Below are 17,061 nucleotides of genomic sequence, written 5' to 3'. Positions count from 1 at the left end.
CTCTGAAAGATGTAAAGGTATGAACTTTACTATGAAAGACACCTGGAATTGATTTTTGGTTTAATTTCACACTATATAAAAAGTATGAACACACATACACCCTCATGCTAATTAAGTACACTGTCTCTGCAAAAATTCTACATATGCATTTCATCTATTTGTCTCTTGAATATATTGACATTTTTGGTTTGAAGAAGCTGATTGGCACGCCGGGTGACCCTCTCAATGGTAACAAAAAGCCTTGCTTTCCAACACAAAAATGCACTAAATGTACAAGACTGTTATTCTGACCTTTGTTACTATTAACATTTTCATATTTTAGAGGCACTGGAGATGTGGAGGAGAAGTTACCAGTATTTCCCACACACAGACTTTACTTTGGCTGGCCACCCAGCCTTAATCACATATCCAATTGTGAGGGGGTGGGAGGCTGAAAGCTATCCCAGCTGACACAGGCTGAGAGGCAGGGTACACCCTGGACAGATCTATCATAGCATTAACACAGAGTAAAAAAAAAAACCCAAAAAAACATTCGGACTCACATTCACACATGTGACCAATTTAGAATCACAGATTAACCTAACATGCATGTGTTTGTGCTGTGGGAGGAGGCCAGAGTACCCGGAGGGAATATGCTCAGGTACGATCTTCTGCAAGCTGCAGGGTAACTAAGCAGAAGCAGCAGGTAGTTGGAGAGAGGTGGCTCATGTGTTAGGCCAAGCTCACCCAGATTACACAACAGAACAAGGCAGCTGCAGTCTAAGACAGAGGAGTTGGACTCCAGGTGGACCCAGGATGACTCATTGAAGGAGCAGCTCATTATTTTTTCCAACAAAGTACACTGCAAATAAAATACTTGCACACTTAAAAATTATTTTTAATTCACATAAGGATGCGTGAGCCTCCTTTCCTGGGACAATCATGAATGTATGTAAATGTAACCCCTTTCTAGAGAACAATAATATTCAGTGAAGCGTGCTCATATTACAAATGCTAGAAACAGCAGATGTTCAGAGTTTTAGCCTGAATAATTACTCAGTCTATGCAGGTGCAATCTCAATCTTTGGGAAACCACGTTTGATTGCAAGGCAATTGCACATGTTGCCAAGTGTGAGACAACCTGTCTGCAAACAGTCAGTCTAACTGGAACTGACCGACTCTCAGACAGATTGGCAATGGTTTTCAACTAACTACTGCACAATGTATAAACAGACTGATTGCCAACACATTGCAATCAATCTGAGTCAGTCTGCACCAACTTGTCTGTTAAGTTCTTAAATGTAAAAAATCTACCAGCACTCTCCCACAACAAGATCCAGACACACGATTAACTATTATACGCCACGTGTGGATTTGTTTTTCCTTCCCTAACCAAATATTAGAACCAATAGGATGTGTTTCCTGTGACTACATTATTGGCTCCCATTTAAAAAGACCAGACCAGCATTTACAATCCAAATGAACTTGCATTCTCTTCAGTTCAGGCAGTGTTCAATAGCTGCCACTTGACACTCTCAACCTGCTTTTTTAACATGCACAAACCAAGGCCCGCTATTAAGTCAATGGAACAAGATGCCAAGGTAACCAGAGCCAGCGGGTGTGTTTTCACGCAGTGTTGAAATAAGGTGGTCATTTCGGGGGGGGGGGGGGGGGGGGGGGGGGGGGGGCTATCTCATCTTATACACACACCGATCACTGAGAGGAATATCAAACTGTGAAGTGCAGGTAAATGTGTTGAGGGGGCTTTCGGTGTGACTTGCACTCTCTTATGTGCGGAGGCGGAGGAAAGGACACGGCTCTGAGTGGCTTGAAGCTGACATGAGTTTTAATGAGAGCCCTCTGCGATCTTTTAGCCAGCCACACAAGGAACAGGGGAAGGAAGACAAAGGAAGTGGCATGGAGCTTTGTGTGGCAGACATGAACACTGGCTACCTTCACCTCAAACTCACACACACTCTTCAGCCTGTGCCTGGTTTATGTAGGGGAGGGGCTGGGGCTTGGATGGTTTGTCCAAAGAGACACTTGCTTGGATCAAAGAGAATTCAATAGGTGGATAAAGAAGTACATGGAATTAAACAGGTTGTGCACATACACTGAATTTAGACTTTGGTGAATTGCTGGCCTGCAGTGGTAACACACTGCTTCAAGAGGCTGCAGTGACTCTTTACGTTACCTAGGTAACCACATCCTGATATCCATTTTCCTATATCTGTCTTATGCACTACTGAAGTGGCCGAAAAAAGAGAGAATTTTCAGCCCTGCTAGTGACATCAAATGGCTTCAAACCTATAGCTTTTACAGTTTTGGATTGTTTTGTGGTGATATACAGCTGCTTCCTCTGATGTGTAACAACAGTGACACATTTCATATAGTCAATTCTGCATGATCGTGGGCACTATCTTAACCAATCACTGGCTGCCAAACACTGATCATTTTCATTACTGCAAGAATCTACCTATTAGTTTCTCCACAGATCTATTAATCACTCATTTTAGGCCTAAATTCTCAGAGTGCCACCTGCCTAATAATAATAATAATAATAACAACCTTATAATCGCAAATTACAGAAAAATTCATCACATTTTAGAAGCTAAAACTCGTTTGTTACATTTTTGTAAAAAAAAAAAAAAAAAAAAAAAAAAAAAAATCACTTAAATGATTCATTTATTTATACTTTATATTTATAAAAATTTTTTTATAAAGCTTTGAGCTCTAGACCAACCAAGAAAACTTAACATATGTGAAGCTGCAAGTTTCAGAGGCAATGTCTGGAGTTGAAAAATAAAGCCAACAGCAGCCAATAACTCATCCACCTCAACACTGGAGCGAGGAGGTGCAGCCACTGATTGACGGATGTCCTGACACAGTCAGCTGAAACCGATCAATGTTTGCCAGGCTTCACCTTGATTACCTCTAATAACTGAAGTGGACCTCTTCATTGTATGTGTGCTGCCGGAGCCCTCTGGAGCATTTTAAGGGATTATCTGACTGATATTGTGACCTGCTGTGTGGTACAGATGATCCAAGAAGTTTGTGCCTCAATTTTGGTGAATGAAATTACAGTACTTTATTTGTTACTTTGTCCCAGTTAGCTGATATGTACACACTGAGACTTAAAAATGTGGAGCCCAAAAACAATGGGTGGGGTCACAGCAGCTAAATCCACCTTTCATACTGTCTATGCATTTCTATTTTTTAATTTTTCTAAGATTAAGATTAAGATAGTGTTTACTTGTCACATGCGCAGTTATACACAGTACAATGCACAGTGAAATGTATTTTGTACCTGCAACCATATATACACACACATATAAATAGGAAGAATAAAAATAAAAATAAGAGTAGCTTTGCATGATTCCCAAAATAATTTGGGTTTATCTTATCTTGGACCTTGATGAATCGCATTAGTTCTTCATCGCTCACTCTCTGCCTCTAACCCAACTTTCTTCTGATTGGCCTTCACTTGTAAACAGAAGGTGTGTTGTGTGCCTGGGATCACATCAGATGACCTGGGATGATTATGTGTGCGTGTGTTCCAAAGCTAATCCAGTGTCTGGGACTTCTTTTTAAAAAAAAAAAAAAGGAAGGAAGAAAGAACACACACTATCCTGACAGGCTATTCCCAGGTCAAAAGATTGGTTCCTCTCAGCAGCATTTTTAATTTTATCAATTAGTTGTGACAGCATGTACACTACTGTGACCCAGCCAGCCACGGTAGCTTTAGAGCTACAAGAACTGTGACCAAAACAAATTTGCTTATTAAAAAGGTGTGTCACTTTTTTAGAGAAATGTGTGAGGGAAAAAAAGGCAGGGGTCTGCAGTAAAAACAAATCTACCTTCATCATCAGGAGCCTTTCATTCCCCTCACTGCTTCACTGCCCTCTTTTCATCTGTGACATTTTACTCACCTCAGTGAATAGCCCAGGGCCAAATGTTAGCCTACTCCCCAGCTGACTCTTACATAGCTTTCATTTTCTGCTTTTTCCCACAAATATTCAAAATACTTCAGTAAATTAATCAGGGCTGCATAAAAAAAAAAGTACTATGCCACAAGTATCCACCTAATCTGGCAGTTAAAAGAGAACTCCACAACTAGTAGAATCACAATGTACAGTTTTCCAAAGGTGCAGTGCAGGCTGATAAGCCCAGTTTTGGGACCAAACAGTCACTTTTATTTTAAGTTATTTAATGTAACATTTTCAGTTACTATTTTCTTTAAGTTAAGTATATACGCAGCCAGGAAGGAGGAGGAACCTTAGCCAGAGGCTTCTTCAGTCAGACTGCAGCCCCAGGTGGCCTCCAAAATCCTGATGAACAAATCCTTTGTGTCAGCATATGCAGGTCTGTGACTAAAGATAGCACCCTGTAAACTGGACTTTCCAACTCAACACCTGAACTGTCAAAATGAAATTTACATTTAAAACATCAATCCTTTACTTGCACTACAAGGTCTCATGCTCCACAGAGTGCTTAAATCAGATTAAGAACTTTGAAGTACTTACAGGAACAATTTGAAATGTGTGCTACAAGGAACACATTGTTAATAGAGTAACTCATTGTGAGTCTGAATAAGTAACAGTAAAGCTTGAAATTCACACTTCCTCCCACAAGGTATCCAAATTTTTTTTTAACAACTCTGGATCTCAACTCTATTTCACTGCCATCTGGCCCAATTTTTCCCTAGTTTTTGTCATACGAGTTCTGACATACAATACTGTGCAAAAGTCTTGAGCCACACTCATTTCCTTATATTTTGCTTGGAAAACACATATAGGTGCAGTGTTTTATTGAAATATGTGCAAACATACATGGAAAAACAGTAATACAATTTTAACAAGCATGAAAGTCAATATTTGGTGTGACCACCTTTATTCTTCAACACAGCCTGAACTCTCTGAGGCAGCTTTCTTCTAATTTCTTTAAGCAGTCTTCTTCTTGAAGGACATTCAAAGCTCTTCTTTGAATGTTAGGTGCCTTTTGCTCCATCCTCTGTCAAGATGATCCCACATCGCTTCAGTAATGTTGAGGCCAGTCCATGACTGATAGTGTTCCACTGTGTATTTTTTCTGTCCAGGTATGCTTTTACTGCATTGGCAGTGTGTTTGGGATCGCTGTCACGCTGAAAAAAGAAGCTGTTGCCATCAATTTTGACAAGATCCCCAACACCACTGGCTGAAACCACAACAGACTCCACCATGTTTTACAGATGGCAGTAGACATTCACTGTTGTACCACAGATGATGACTTGAATCAGAAATTACACATTTGGATTTATGCACCATAAGACCTGTTGCCAGTTCTTGTGTAACTTGGCATAGCTCAGCCTTTTCTCCCTGTTTTTCTTCCTTAAAAATGGTTTCTTGACAGCCACCCTTCCACTGAGACCATTTCTGATGAGGCTTTGATGAACAGCAAATGAATCGACTTAAGGACCATGTGGCCAGTTTCCTCAGATGTGGACAATGCTGAGATTTGCCAGGTTTTGGGCTAAAAGCTCTTTGGAAATCACCTTGTTGGTGCAAAAATGCCTCTTAAACTGTTATTGTTGGGATTTTTCATGTAGGCAACAAAAAAAAATAGGAACAAATTATGAGGTTTTATGACAGGCTGTTAGTAACAATATGACTTAAAAAAAAAACAAAAAAAAAAACCACACGATTAAATTTATTTTTTGCCAAGTTATCTGTTATGTGCAAGTACAACACTGGCTCATCCCTTGAGTTAGGTGCCTTTGTTATGCTTGAATAGTCAGTGTTAAGTTAAGACTCAAAAGGAGTGAAAAAGCAGCCAATGTCCAAACACAAACTTTGAAAGCCATAGCCCTCCAGCCAGAGATCTCCATAAGAGAACTGCAGTCAGACTGCAGCTTTCTGCTCCACTCCTCTGTCTTATTTTTAACAGTTAATCAGCATGTGTAAAGTGTGCCCTTTGGAGGTGTCACTGAAATAAAGTTAAGGCACAAAAACCCATTTGGTCAAGGAGCACTACAGTGTGGTTCCCTACACATCACTGCAGTGGTACTTACATTTTAGTAGCCATTCTCACCGTAGGCAACCATCTGAATCAACGTGAGACTGAAACACGCTCCTATCCAAATGCTTTTCATTACATTAACTCCAGCCTTTCAATCTGACTTGCAGTAAGTGGTCTTACTCAAATGTAACACACTAGAGTACAAGTAGCAGTATAAAAAGCCAACAAAATATGTATAAAAAAGATTTGTTTCCTTTCTGGCATTATGACCTGTATCCAAATTAGAAATAAGGACAGCTTTGCTACATATGGCATATAATTACAAAAAAGCTAAAGGAATATACCAAAACATATCATATTGTTCAATGAATAATAGTGATAGTTTGATTTAATATGTTAGCATTTTGTCACAATCCAATTCTTTTTCAGAAAAGATTGGGAGTCTAATATTCCTTGCTGAACATACTTATTCCCACTCTTAAGATTTTCACGGCCCAGTTTGAAATCTGAAAATGAAAACCTGATGATGACATGAGCCTGAGATAAAGGCTCATTCTCCATTAACAACTTTCTGTTTGCCATCCGACAGCCATCGCTCCAATTTAACTCTGCTCAATGCTGTCAAGATATGAGATGCATTCAGGTGAGAAATGGGTCAGAAAATGAGGAAAAACCTTTCCGACTCCCACACTTAAGTCTGTTTACATCTTTAATTTTAAACATTTACTGACAATTTCAAACTATATTTTTTATTTATTTATTGTAAATTACTTCTTAATCCTTAGATTTCTATTACATATATATGCAAAATTTAAAAGAAGCATTTTTTTTATGTTATGGAAATGTAATCAAAAACAAAAAAAGGTGACAGTTTCAATTACAAATTTTAAAGAGAAAAAAAACAACTATGGGTTAAATAAGCTTTTACCATTGATGCACTCAAAGCCCACTTACAGCTGCAGTGAATTTCAAAGCATCATCTATGAACAAAATCATTTTTGTATAATGAAAAAAGTCTTTACTGACAACAGGGTGAAAAATGTTCCTTTACAAAAGAAAAAAATGCTTTATTTACTGGTAAAAGAATTAAAAATGACTCAAATATAATAATACAATTACTCACCTCAATACTGAAGTATCCTCGATCTACATAGTCCCCAAGGAAAAGATAGCGTGTGTTACTCGGTGAACCCCCGACTTCAAACAACTTCATAAGGTCAAAGAATTGCCCATGTACATCTCCACATACTGTCAAAGACAAAACACACTGCTCTTAATTTCTCAGTTACATGTTATTACAGTTATTACTGTTTCTCAAATAGGTCATGCTTATAAATAACCAAGAGGAGGAAAAGATCTGATCTCGTGAGGGTCGTACTGTGTCTCTATTACAGGTCCATATCAGAAACGTACTTCTTTACACCAGTGGGATGGCACCTAAATATGTCAACCTGTCAAAGTAGTTGTGCAGCAACCTTACTGAGTTGGACCTACTAAAATTCATGCAAGTACCCCACCAACCTCCACCAGAACTACCTTAATGCTCTTTGGCATTGATTCACCATGTTTCTGGAAGTCTACCAAAAGCACTCTGCCAAACATGTTTTCCTCATTTGGTGTTTTGATGTTGATTTGGAGCCAGAGCATACGATCCACATGATTTTCACACTCTTCAAACCATTTAGTGACTCCTCATGGCTTACGCAGGTTTTTCACCAGTACACTGGACTTCTGGCAGCCTGCCACTGTTATGCAATTGCACCCACCACGCTTAACAACTTTTCTGACAGAAACTCTGATTTGGGAACACTTTAATCCTGGAAGACATGCCTTCCATAGAAATATTTCATCATAGGGAGAAGGCGCTCATTTAGATGAATTCTACCTATCCCTCTGGGAAAGGTCATTTCAGCACAGTACGTGTAGCACGCATGTGCGTGGGGGGGGTTAACATTAGCAAGCTACTGCTAATTAGCTTGCTAATTGCCGTGATAGTGAACAGTTAAGAGTGATAATTATTTTTGCATATAAACCAGAAGAGTTACACTTACACATAGTTACACAGGACCATTGCAAGATCACGCATGCACATTGTGAATGAAACTGGCCATGCCCGGTGTAGTCTGTGTGGTCACAACTTCAAAAGCATGCAGATACTCATGGACACTGAAACTAAGGTTACCAATGGACTGGTAAATGTCACATGTGGTGATCTACATTCAAGTTGTTCAGAAGCCATTTCTTGTGTGCAGACTCCAGTTTTTCTACAGTTGTTTTTTAGTCCTGCACCCAGTTTTTATTTTCCGAGATCATGTGTGTCTTTCATTCTAGTAGTAGTCAATGAGAACAGAAGCACAGCAAATATTTTGTGCAAATACTTCATGTGTAATTATACAACGATTATCTCTTTACCTAGCACTTCTTAGCTATACAAACTATACGGGCTATGTTAATCACATAAACATGCACAGGCATCTTTATCACAAATGTTATCCCACACGTTTTAGCTTTAGCATTTTGCTTCCATAGGGTGCTGAATATTGGTGTGCTTAACTGAGGGTATGCAAAGGTCAGCTGAGAAGAAGCAGATACGTTTCAAAGCCTGATATGACTGAGTTGACTCAGACAGCCTGTAAGGGCCTTTGATCTGGTGAAAGTGTGAGCGCATACAGTCAGTCATATACTATAAACAGCCCTGCAGTGCTGAAGCAGGTGCTGCATCACTTGTTTAAAACATATTCTACATCCACCTGCATTAACCTGCTTGACACAGATTTTCTGTTGAATCGCCCCGTTTACTGTATGTCAAAGTTCAGTGTTAGTTACAGAAGGCCAGCGGGCAATATTATCAAGAGTCTGAATGCTGGACCTCCAGCTCAAGGGTAATCTGCCTCTTTGTTAGATTGCCCTAGAAACATTTATCTGAAAAGAAAAAAAAAAAAAAAAAAACAACAATTTTCAAACTCAAATATATGACAGAGTCCTCCTTAAGCTCTTAATATCTTCCATCTCACCTGTAATAGGTGCCTCCACTTCCAGCATGCACTTCTCTTGACGGAGGATGTTGGCCCCATCATTGATAATCTTCAGAGCCACGTCTTCTTCCACCCGGCCCTCTTTGACGAGGTGGTTGCGGAGCAGCTCAGCATTGGGCTTGCCATCTTCATATAGCTCTTTCATAGTCAGCTTATGTTGTGGAGGGTATGGCACAGCTGTTGATTACCAAAAACAAAATAATAAAAAAATCATTACGATAATCAGATTTGAGCTTTGGTTGGCAGCTACATGGCAGCTGAAGGGGAGCGCGACAATCTGTGTCAAAATTCAAACTTCTTCCTGGATTCATGACTCATAAAAATTTTAAAAACACAAGTATGATGATGTTCATTATTTGTCTTATTATATTTGGTGTGTTTAGCTTTCCAAGATAATGTCAGTGTCTCTCATCAATGAACATCAACAAATCCTCAATTATACAAGAAAACCATTCCATATTAGGGGTGGGACAAAATATCAACATCGCCATGTATTGTGGTGTTTCCTCCTGCTATACAATTATTGTTAACCCGGTGCTTTGATATTTTCATTAAGACAGACTGCCCTAACAATTTGTCTCACCAGTTACTACTTCGTGACCTCTCATCCTGTCATGGTGGAGCTTACCAAATGACTGAGGGTAAAGTGAATGTAAATTAAATAGTGAAGTCTCTCTCTCGCTCTCATTATTTCCGCTGATGACTGTCATACAATGTATCAAGGATCACAAAATCACTGTATATTGATAAAAATGCTATTTAACAAAAAAAAACTAATGTGCATTTTGTAACACTCTCACCAAGGCCAAAAATAAATAAAATAAAATAAATCACCCACCGTTAGTGTTCTATGGTTAAAAAGCTGTTTTTTTTAAACCATCAAATAAATCAAAATCAAGCCCCTAAGTATAGACTGCAGCTATCTAAAGCAACTAACTTACTGGCAACATATTACTTCTTTACACATCCAATGCCAGCAAAATATAGAAAGACTGGCAGTAATAAGGTTCAAAGTAATACTTCTTTGTCCATTAAGTAGATATTTGTGTTGGAAAGCAGGACCTTTTACACCAATTAGTCTCATCTAGCATGCCAATCAGCTTGCTGAACTTGAATGTCAATACATTCATGAGATGAATAAATTAAGTAGAGATGCATCAATATATCGGGTACATTCATTTCTTAGAATGAAGCCTTTTTCCCATGGCCGGGGAAAAAAAAAAATCGTTAAATGGGTGCAGAAACAAAGATAGTTACAAGAAGAAGAAGACAGTCCACACACCAGAGCACTCCTGTGAGATAATTTATTACAAAAAGTACATTTTCTCACAGGAGCACTCTGGTGTGCGGACTGTCTTCTTCCAATTTTTATTCTAAACATCTGTATCAGCTCAGAATTTCACAGTTCAGTGTATCCCTAAGTTGAAGTGCATCTGTAGAATGTTTGCACTGACAATGAATGCTAACTAGCATTAAGGGTGGGACAAGTGTGAAATATGCTGTAATATTTAAAGATCGTCCAAGTAACAACTGAACTGGAAATACATCAGAATAACCACTTTCATTTTCTTGTTCATGATCCAAATTTTCAGGCCTATGGCAAAAATGTTTTCCCCTTTTTCCATCTCCTCTAAAGAAAAACTGCGGTATGATGTAAAACTGTGGCCCAAATTTCAGGGTATGAACCAATCTGTGAAACTGGAGAACTAATATGCCTTTCTATAGACTGTGTATGTAATTGTGCCAAATGCAAAGCAAAGTTTTCATTTGACACAAACACATACACAGTCTATGGAAAGGCACAGTCCAATATGAAACAGCTGAGATTCCCCCACAAACTGTGGATTCTCCTGATGCAACAAATCATCACAAACTGAGGACAAGCTGATTGTCACCATTTGTGGGCAGCCAAAGGTCTACCATTTAACTTCTGTTTTATATACTGACAGGGGGGAAAAAAAATAGAGCTTGAGAAAAGTGTACAAAATTATAGGACTTCTTGGTAAGTTCTTAAAAATCTGCATATAAACATACACCGATCACCCATAACATTATGACCACTAAACAAAAATATTGTTTTGTTCCCCGTTTTACTGCCAAAACAGCCCTGACTCATTAAGGCATGGACTCCACTAGACACCTGAAGGTGTGCTGTGGTATCTGAACCAAGATGTGAGCAATAGATCCTTTAAGTCCTGTAAGTTGCGAGGTGGGACCTACATAGATCCAACTTTTTTGTCCAGCACATCCCACAGGTGCTCGATTGGATTGAGATCTGGCGAATTTGGAGGCTAAGTCAACACAAACTCGCTGTGCTCAAACCATTGCTGAAACACTGTTGCTTTGTGGCAGGGTGCATTATCCTGCTGAAAGAGGCCACAGCCATCAGGGAATACAGATTCCATGAAAGGGTATACATGGTCTGCAACAATGCTTAAGTAGGTGGTACGTAAATGGCAAATGGACTGGTTCTCATATAGGGCTTTTCTGCTCTACTTGAGCACTCAAAGTGCTCTAGACAACATGCATCATTCAGCCATTCACACACATTCATACAAGCACTTTTTCCGACACCTAAGTGCTTTCTATCTAACATTCACACTCGGGTGAACACATCGAAGAGCAACTTGAAGTTCAGTATCTTGCCCAAGGATATTTGGATGGCATGCAGACCAGGGCAGCCAGAACTACCAACCTTCCAATTAGTACATGACCTACAGCCACCCCCGGGGCCAGCCTTTGCTCCCCACGTGCATCAGTGAGCTTTGGCCTCCCATGACCCTGTCGCTGGTTCACCACTGTTCCTTCCTTGGTCCACTTTCGATAGATACTGACCACTGCAGACCAGGAACACCCCACAGTTTTGGAGATGCTCTGACCCAGTCGTCTAGCCATTACAATTTGGCCCTTGACAAACTTGCTCAAGTCCTTATGGTTGCCCATTTTTCCTGCTTCTAACACATCAACTTTGAGGACAAAATGTTCACTTGCTCCCTAATATATACCACCCACTAACAGGTGCTTTGATGAAGCAATAACCAGTGTTATTCACTTCACCTGTCAGAGTTCATAATGTTATGCCTGATCAATATATACTGTATATGCACAATATACAGTCTATTCAAACTGGTAGTTGTACTCCTCCCTTCCTGTTGCCTGTTATTAGTGAATATTTGTAGATTATCAAAAATATTCCAGAACAATTTGACTTATCAATTACTCAATTTTATTGCTATATTGTAATGGCAATTTTGCTAGAAAGTTCCAGACATTGCAATATTATAGAGACAAATTCAACAATTCCACCCTGAGTAGCACTTGGTGACAGCAAGAGGAAAACCTCCCTTTGAAAAGGAAGAGACCATTAACAGAAGCAGACTGTAAGGTGGCCAGCCATCCACCTTGGATCAAGATGTTAATTTAAAAGTACCAGTAATATATAAGGAAACATTACCCCAGAAGAAACATGAAAAAAATAAATAAGCTGAAAAAAAAAAAAAAAAGCTGTGGATCTAAGCCTGCATTTACTTAAGTTGAAATCATGAGGTGACATTTTCCTCGCATGAGCCAAGATGAAGTTATTGGCACCGGAGGAGGGATGCATACATCTACATGATGATTATGTGTGAGCGATGTGCAAGACAGAAAACAAGAAGCCCTGCACCTCACTTAACTCCCTCCATCCCTCCCTCCATAAGCTGCGCCACACCACCTACACAATCCTTTTCCCGTCATCACTAAAGGTCAGTGCTTTTGAGGCTGAGACCTGAAAGCATCATGATCAAAACACAATTAAGCGGGTAACAAGTAAACCTGGAAAATATATCACAGAGAAACCAGCAGTGTGACAGCAGTGCAGTTATGGCATTAGCTTACTGTGCATAGAAAAGTAATGCCTCTTAATTTAGCTTGTAATCAGGAAAGCAATAGTTAATCTAGTTCTCTAACAAGAGACTATAATGAAGGCAATTATATCAAAATTGTGTAACTGCTTTAAAACAGTGTTTACTGTGCAGATTAGTGCTCCAACACTGGCATCATCAGTTCATAAAGCTGCAGGAGCAGATAGCTGGCGACTAATCTGCACTTGTTCAAAACAATAATAGAGTGAGATCCAAGCTCTCACTGCCTGGGTCTGAGAGGTAAAACGGATTATAGCTGGTACGCCCAACAGACCAAGCAAACACAAATGCATTATGCCACCAATTAAATAAATGGTGTAAAGCTAGTATGCTGCCTTTCCACTGGTGAGAAAGAGATGAGCCGATCTGGGATCCTGCTGACGATTTCATCCTGGATTCCTGATGTCTTTTAAATCCATCCAGAACCATCAAATGAGAACCAAACACCGATATCAGCTCACGGACACCATCAACATGTGCGGTGCCCGTGGCAATAAATGCAGAAAAGAGAAACAGGCATTCAGACAATACTGTCACACCCACACAAAAGTAAATCAAAGTGCAGTGTTAAAAAAAAAAAAAAAAAGGGAATCAGACTTAAGCGTGGGTGCTTTTACTAATCAGTGATGTGGTGCCTAGGGTTGCCAAATGTATTTGTCACTCAGGCTCATGCCATAGTCTAGACCAAGAGTTTAGTGGTAGAGCTACTGACTGCTTTTTCCCCCCTAAAGGAAATAAGTGACATGTTTTTATTGCTGGTGCAATAAAGCAAGTGAATAAGTCACAAGATGTTAGTTAGGCGACAGACTATAGCCTGGCCTGCAGTGGAAAAGCTCTGACTTGACTAGCCTGTGCTGAGGACAAGTTGTCATGCATTGGCCTGTGTGGTATAAATAAACAGTAAGTGCTCCCAGGCCTACGAGGCACGGCCGCAAAGAGAGCTGTAAGCTGAGGTACGAGCCTTAAGAACAGATTAGGTAAAGCCTCTATTAGCAAGGGCTTCCAGATTCAGGGGCTGTTTACTTAAAAGCTTTGTCACATTGGAAGAAGGTTCCTGTACGGATAAAGCAGGCACTGTTTAAAAAAAAAAAAAAAGTCATGAAGACGGAGAGTGGGGTGCATCATGTGTGTGAGATAACCAGACCGTGAAACATTTCGGGCAATGGCAGCGCCAACCAAATTTACAAGCATTTGCCTGGAGGCAGCCCCCCCCACGCTGGACAATAACTTTTCTCAGTACCAGTGAAGTGAACATGCCATGCAACGCAACAGGAAAGAGCCCGCTGTCCTCCAGCAACAATAATAATAGCAGTAATATAAATTTGGGGACTGTACAATCAAGACTGGAGCTGTCTGTTCAAACACAGATACAAATGAATGTCTGGCTGCCAATAAACAGCATCACTCCACTCACACACACTCCACTGTGCAGTGAGAGGAAAAGAGTGAAGCAAGCCACTCATTTATCCAGTGAAGAAAAATGTTTTGTTAAAAATAAGCTAATAATATAACATTAAGCTGCCACCGCCCTGAGAGTGGCTTCTTATTAGAGACTGCCTGGCCTAATTAGCATTAATGTTTGATGAACTCTTCAAAACTGCACACACACACAGTGGGTCACTGCTGCACTGCATCAACACCCACGGCCTGGCAGGACAACAAACGACTCAAGAAACAAAGACACGACTATCTGCCATCCTGCCCACTGAGGATAATGTTTTGGACAGTGATATGAGCCGGCGTCTCGAATATGTTCGGTATTGTTTCAAAATCCACACAATGGAGGAGGATTGAATTACAAAGATGCGGCTGGGTAGAGATGAATGGAGCGCACTGTAGCTGCATGAATTGTCAAGTCCACTTCAGATTGCTCTAATTATCAGTGAATGCATTACCCTTCACGAGCTAAATAGCCACAGCCTGGGGTTTTTAATTTCCCATCTCCATCAGTCGATCAAGTGGGGTGGTAGCTGCATCCACTGCCCTGTGGCCTGTCTTTGATTTTATTTCAGACAGTCAGATTTAACACACAGCAATCTGATATGCCTCAAAAATGACATGAAGCAAGCAAGACTGTAGCTGAGCCAAATCCTGCCTTCATTGAAGACTTGTGACATCACTCGCCTGTAAGACCCCACTCAGCCTGAGGGAAAAACCATCAGGTTTAATAACCGAATGATTGCGCTACCAGGTCAAAGGCAGTGAATGAGCTTAACTGCTGACTTACACAATCAGAGGAGCATTAGTCTTAGCAGGTCTATCAGTTAAGCCATCTTACAGCCACAAGTTACACTGGAGACCCAAACCCACAGTTATATTTTTTCATTTACAATCTGTACTAATTAATAAGATCCTGAGCCTCTCTTCAATCTACAGTGCTCCTCTCTCTTCACTGTCACTTGACTGCTCTCCTTCTCCTTCCCTGTCTCTCTCTCCAACATGTGGCTGGCCATGTTGGGAACATCATCGGGGAGATTCTTTCCACAATTAACTCACCCTCTCCCTCCTGGCTCACACTTCAGCATTCCAGTCCCCTGGCAGGACATGCTACTAGTGCCCTTGCAGTCAGATAGACAAAGATGCAGGCTGCTTTGACATTAAGAAGTAGAGGTGGCAGTGGTGCTTGCAGGAGTGGGGTAAGGTTCTCTCTCTCTTGCACTCTCTTTGGGGAGCTACCTCAGATTTGGCTATGCCTCACCCACCCAGGGAAGACAACAAATGGTGTCCCGTCTGTCCAATGACCCTGGACGAGCTCAGTGAAGGGGAATCCATCTCACCAAGCTTTGCTCGTAACCTGAGCAGACCTCAGGGTATTCCCATGAGAAGGCCTCATGATTTTAGATTTCATTCAATTGAAATATCAAGGTGACTGGAAAGGACGACATCCCAGCTTTGATTTCTGCTATGCTGTGGTCAACTGCATAGATAGCAGTGGGCAAGTATGGAAATAGTACCTTTATGAAATCATATTCTTGACCTGATTCAGGCTCATCCACAGATATCTGAGCATCCCCCTGGTAAAACCGCAAGGCTTGTGAGACTGCAATAGTACACACTGGTAAACACACGTATTGACGAGAAGGTTTTACTGATATTAACCGTGACATTTAAAAGCCATGAACTGATAGTGTGTCATTAATGTGCACATTATAGCATATAATCGTACGCCAAAAAGACAACACATAATAAACAAACTTCTACATACATTTTCTAGATATATCACGATAGTATAGTGTGAACTCTGCGACCAGGTGACAATTAAAATGAAAATCTGACATGTAACGAGTATGTTCAAAGTTTCTCCAAAAGCTACAGGTGGTTGTCTGTACGAAGCTTTAGCTTTCAGTCAAATCGTGTATGATGCGCTACTGAATGAGACTCTCACCTTTTATGAGCCGTTCCGTTGTGGACTGTTTCTCCGGTTTATCTTTATCCTTTCCTGACATGTTTCCACTGGACGCTAATGTGCTGGGGTTTAAATCTCGAACACTTCTCAGCCCCGCTAGCCTTGAGACCAGCTAGCACCCAAGTCCGACCGTCACCTCCGTCTTGACTTTCCGCTGGAGGGTCAGAGGCACCACTACTTCTGTGTTCGCCCTCTCTCACGAACAGCAAAGATTAGCGAACGAAAGAGGTCCAGCTGTTATTGTGGTTTGACTAGCTAATAACGTAGCTAGCGTGCAGAAACATTAACGTTAACGAATAACTAAAGCACAAAGTAGGAGTTTTGACACTATGGTAGAAATGTAAAAAGCACAAACGCATGCAAACGCTTGATATGCAATAGTTGTCAAGTACGGCAAATAATACCCGGTTGTTAGCCAGGAGGAGGCTGCCGTTAGCAGCTAATCCGACTTAGTTATTCTTTTTCAGCTAGTTAGCCAGCTAACATCTTAACGTATTGGCAAGTCGGCGGCCAGGCGAAGACGGCAGCGGAAGACTGGCGTTTCATCTTCAGCGTGCAGGTCGCTGGTTGAAAGGAAAAGTGACAGCAGCAGGGCAAAACGCGGTTATTCAGAACGCAGAAAGAGCGCAAGTCCTCCCAAGATGCAGACAGCGTCTTGACAGAGTATTCTCCTCCTCCACCTCGGATTAAACTCTAATCTGGCAGTGAGTGAGGAGCGGCGGCGGGTTTCCTACAACATGGTGGA

The 17,061-nt window shown here is 40.7% G+C and overlaps 1 protein-coding gene across 3 annotated transcripts in view; it reads right to left on the bottom strand.

Moving 5' to 3' along the window:
* LOC115785576 (serine/threonine-protein phosphatase 2B catalytic subunit alpha isoform-like) overlaps positions 1-17,061 on the bottom strand; it is a 31,042-nt gene extending 13,981 nt beyond the window's left edge. For all 3 annotated transcript variants that reach the window (XR_004020373.1, XM_030737315.1, XM_030737316.1), the window contains exons 1-3: positions 16,296-17,061; positions 8,988-9,185; positions 7,097-7,221 (exon numbers count right to left, since the gene is read on the bottom strand). Coding sequence is in view for 2 of the 3 variants with exons in the window: in XM_030737315.1 (XP_030593175.1) it covers positions 7,097-7,221; positions 8,988-9,185; positions 16,296-16,356 (384 nt within the window). In the remaining variant the exon portion in view is untranslated. The remainder of the gene's footprint in view (positions 1-7,096; positions 7,222-8,987; positions 9,186-16,295) is intronic.

This window comes from Archocentrus centrarchus, chromosome 9, assembly GCF_007364275.1.
Source record: "Archocentrus centrarchus isolate MPI-CPG fArcCen1 chromosome 9, fArcCen1, whole genome shotgun sequence".
In the NCBI taxonomy this organism is placed as follows: domain Eukaryota; kingdom Metazoa; phylum Chordata; class Actinopteri; order Cichliformes; family Cichlidae; genus Archocentrus; species Archocentrus centrarchus.
The sequence above is the reverse complement of the archived record's forward strand: the minus strand, read 5'-3'. Positions and strand labels throughout refer to the sequence as shown.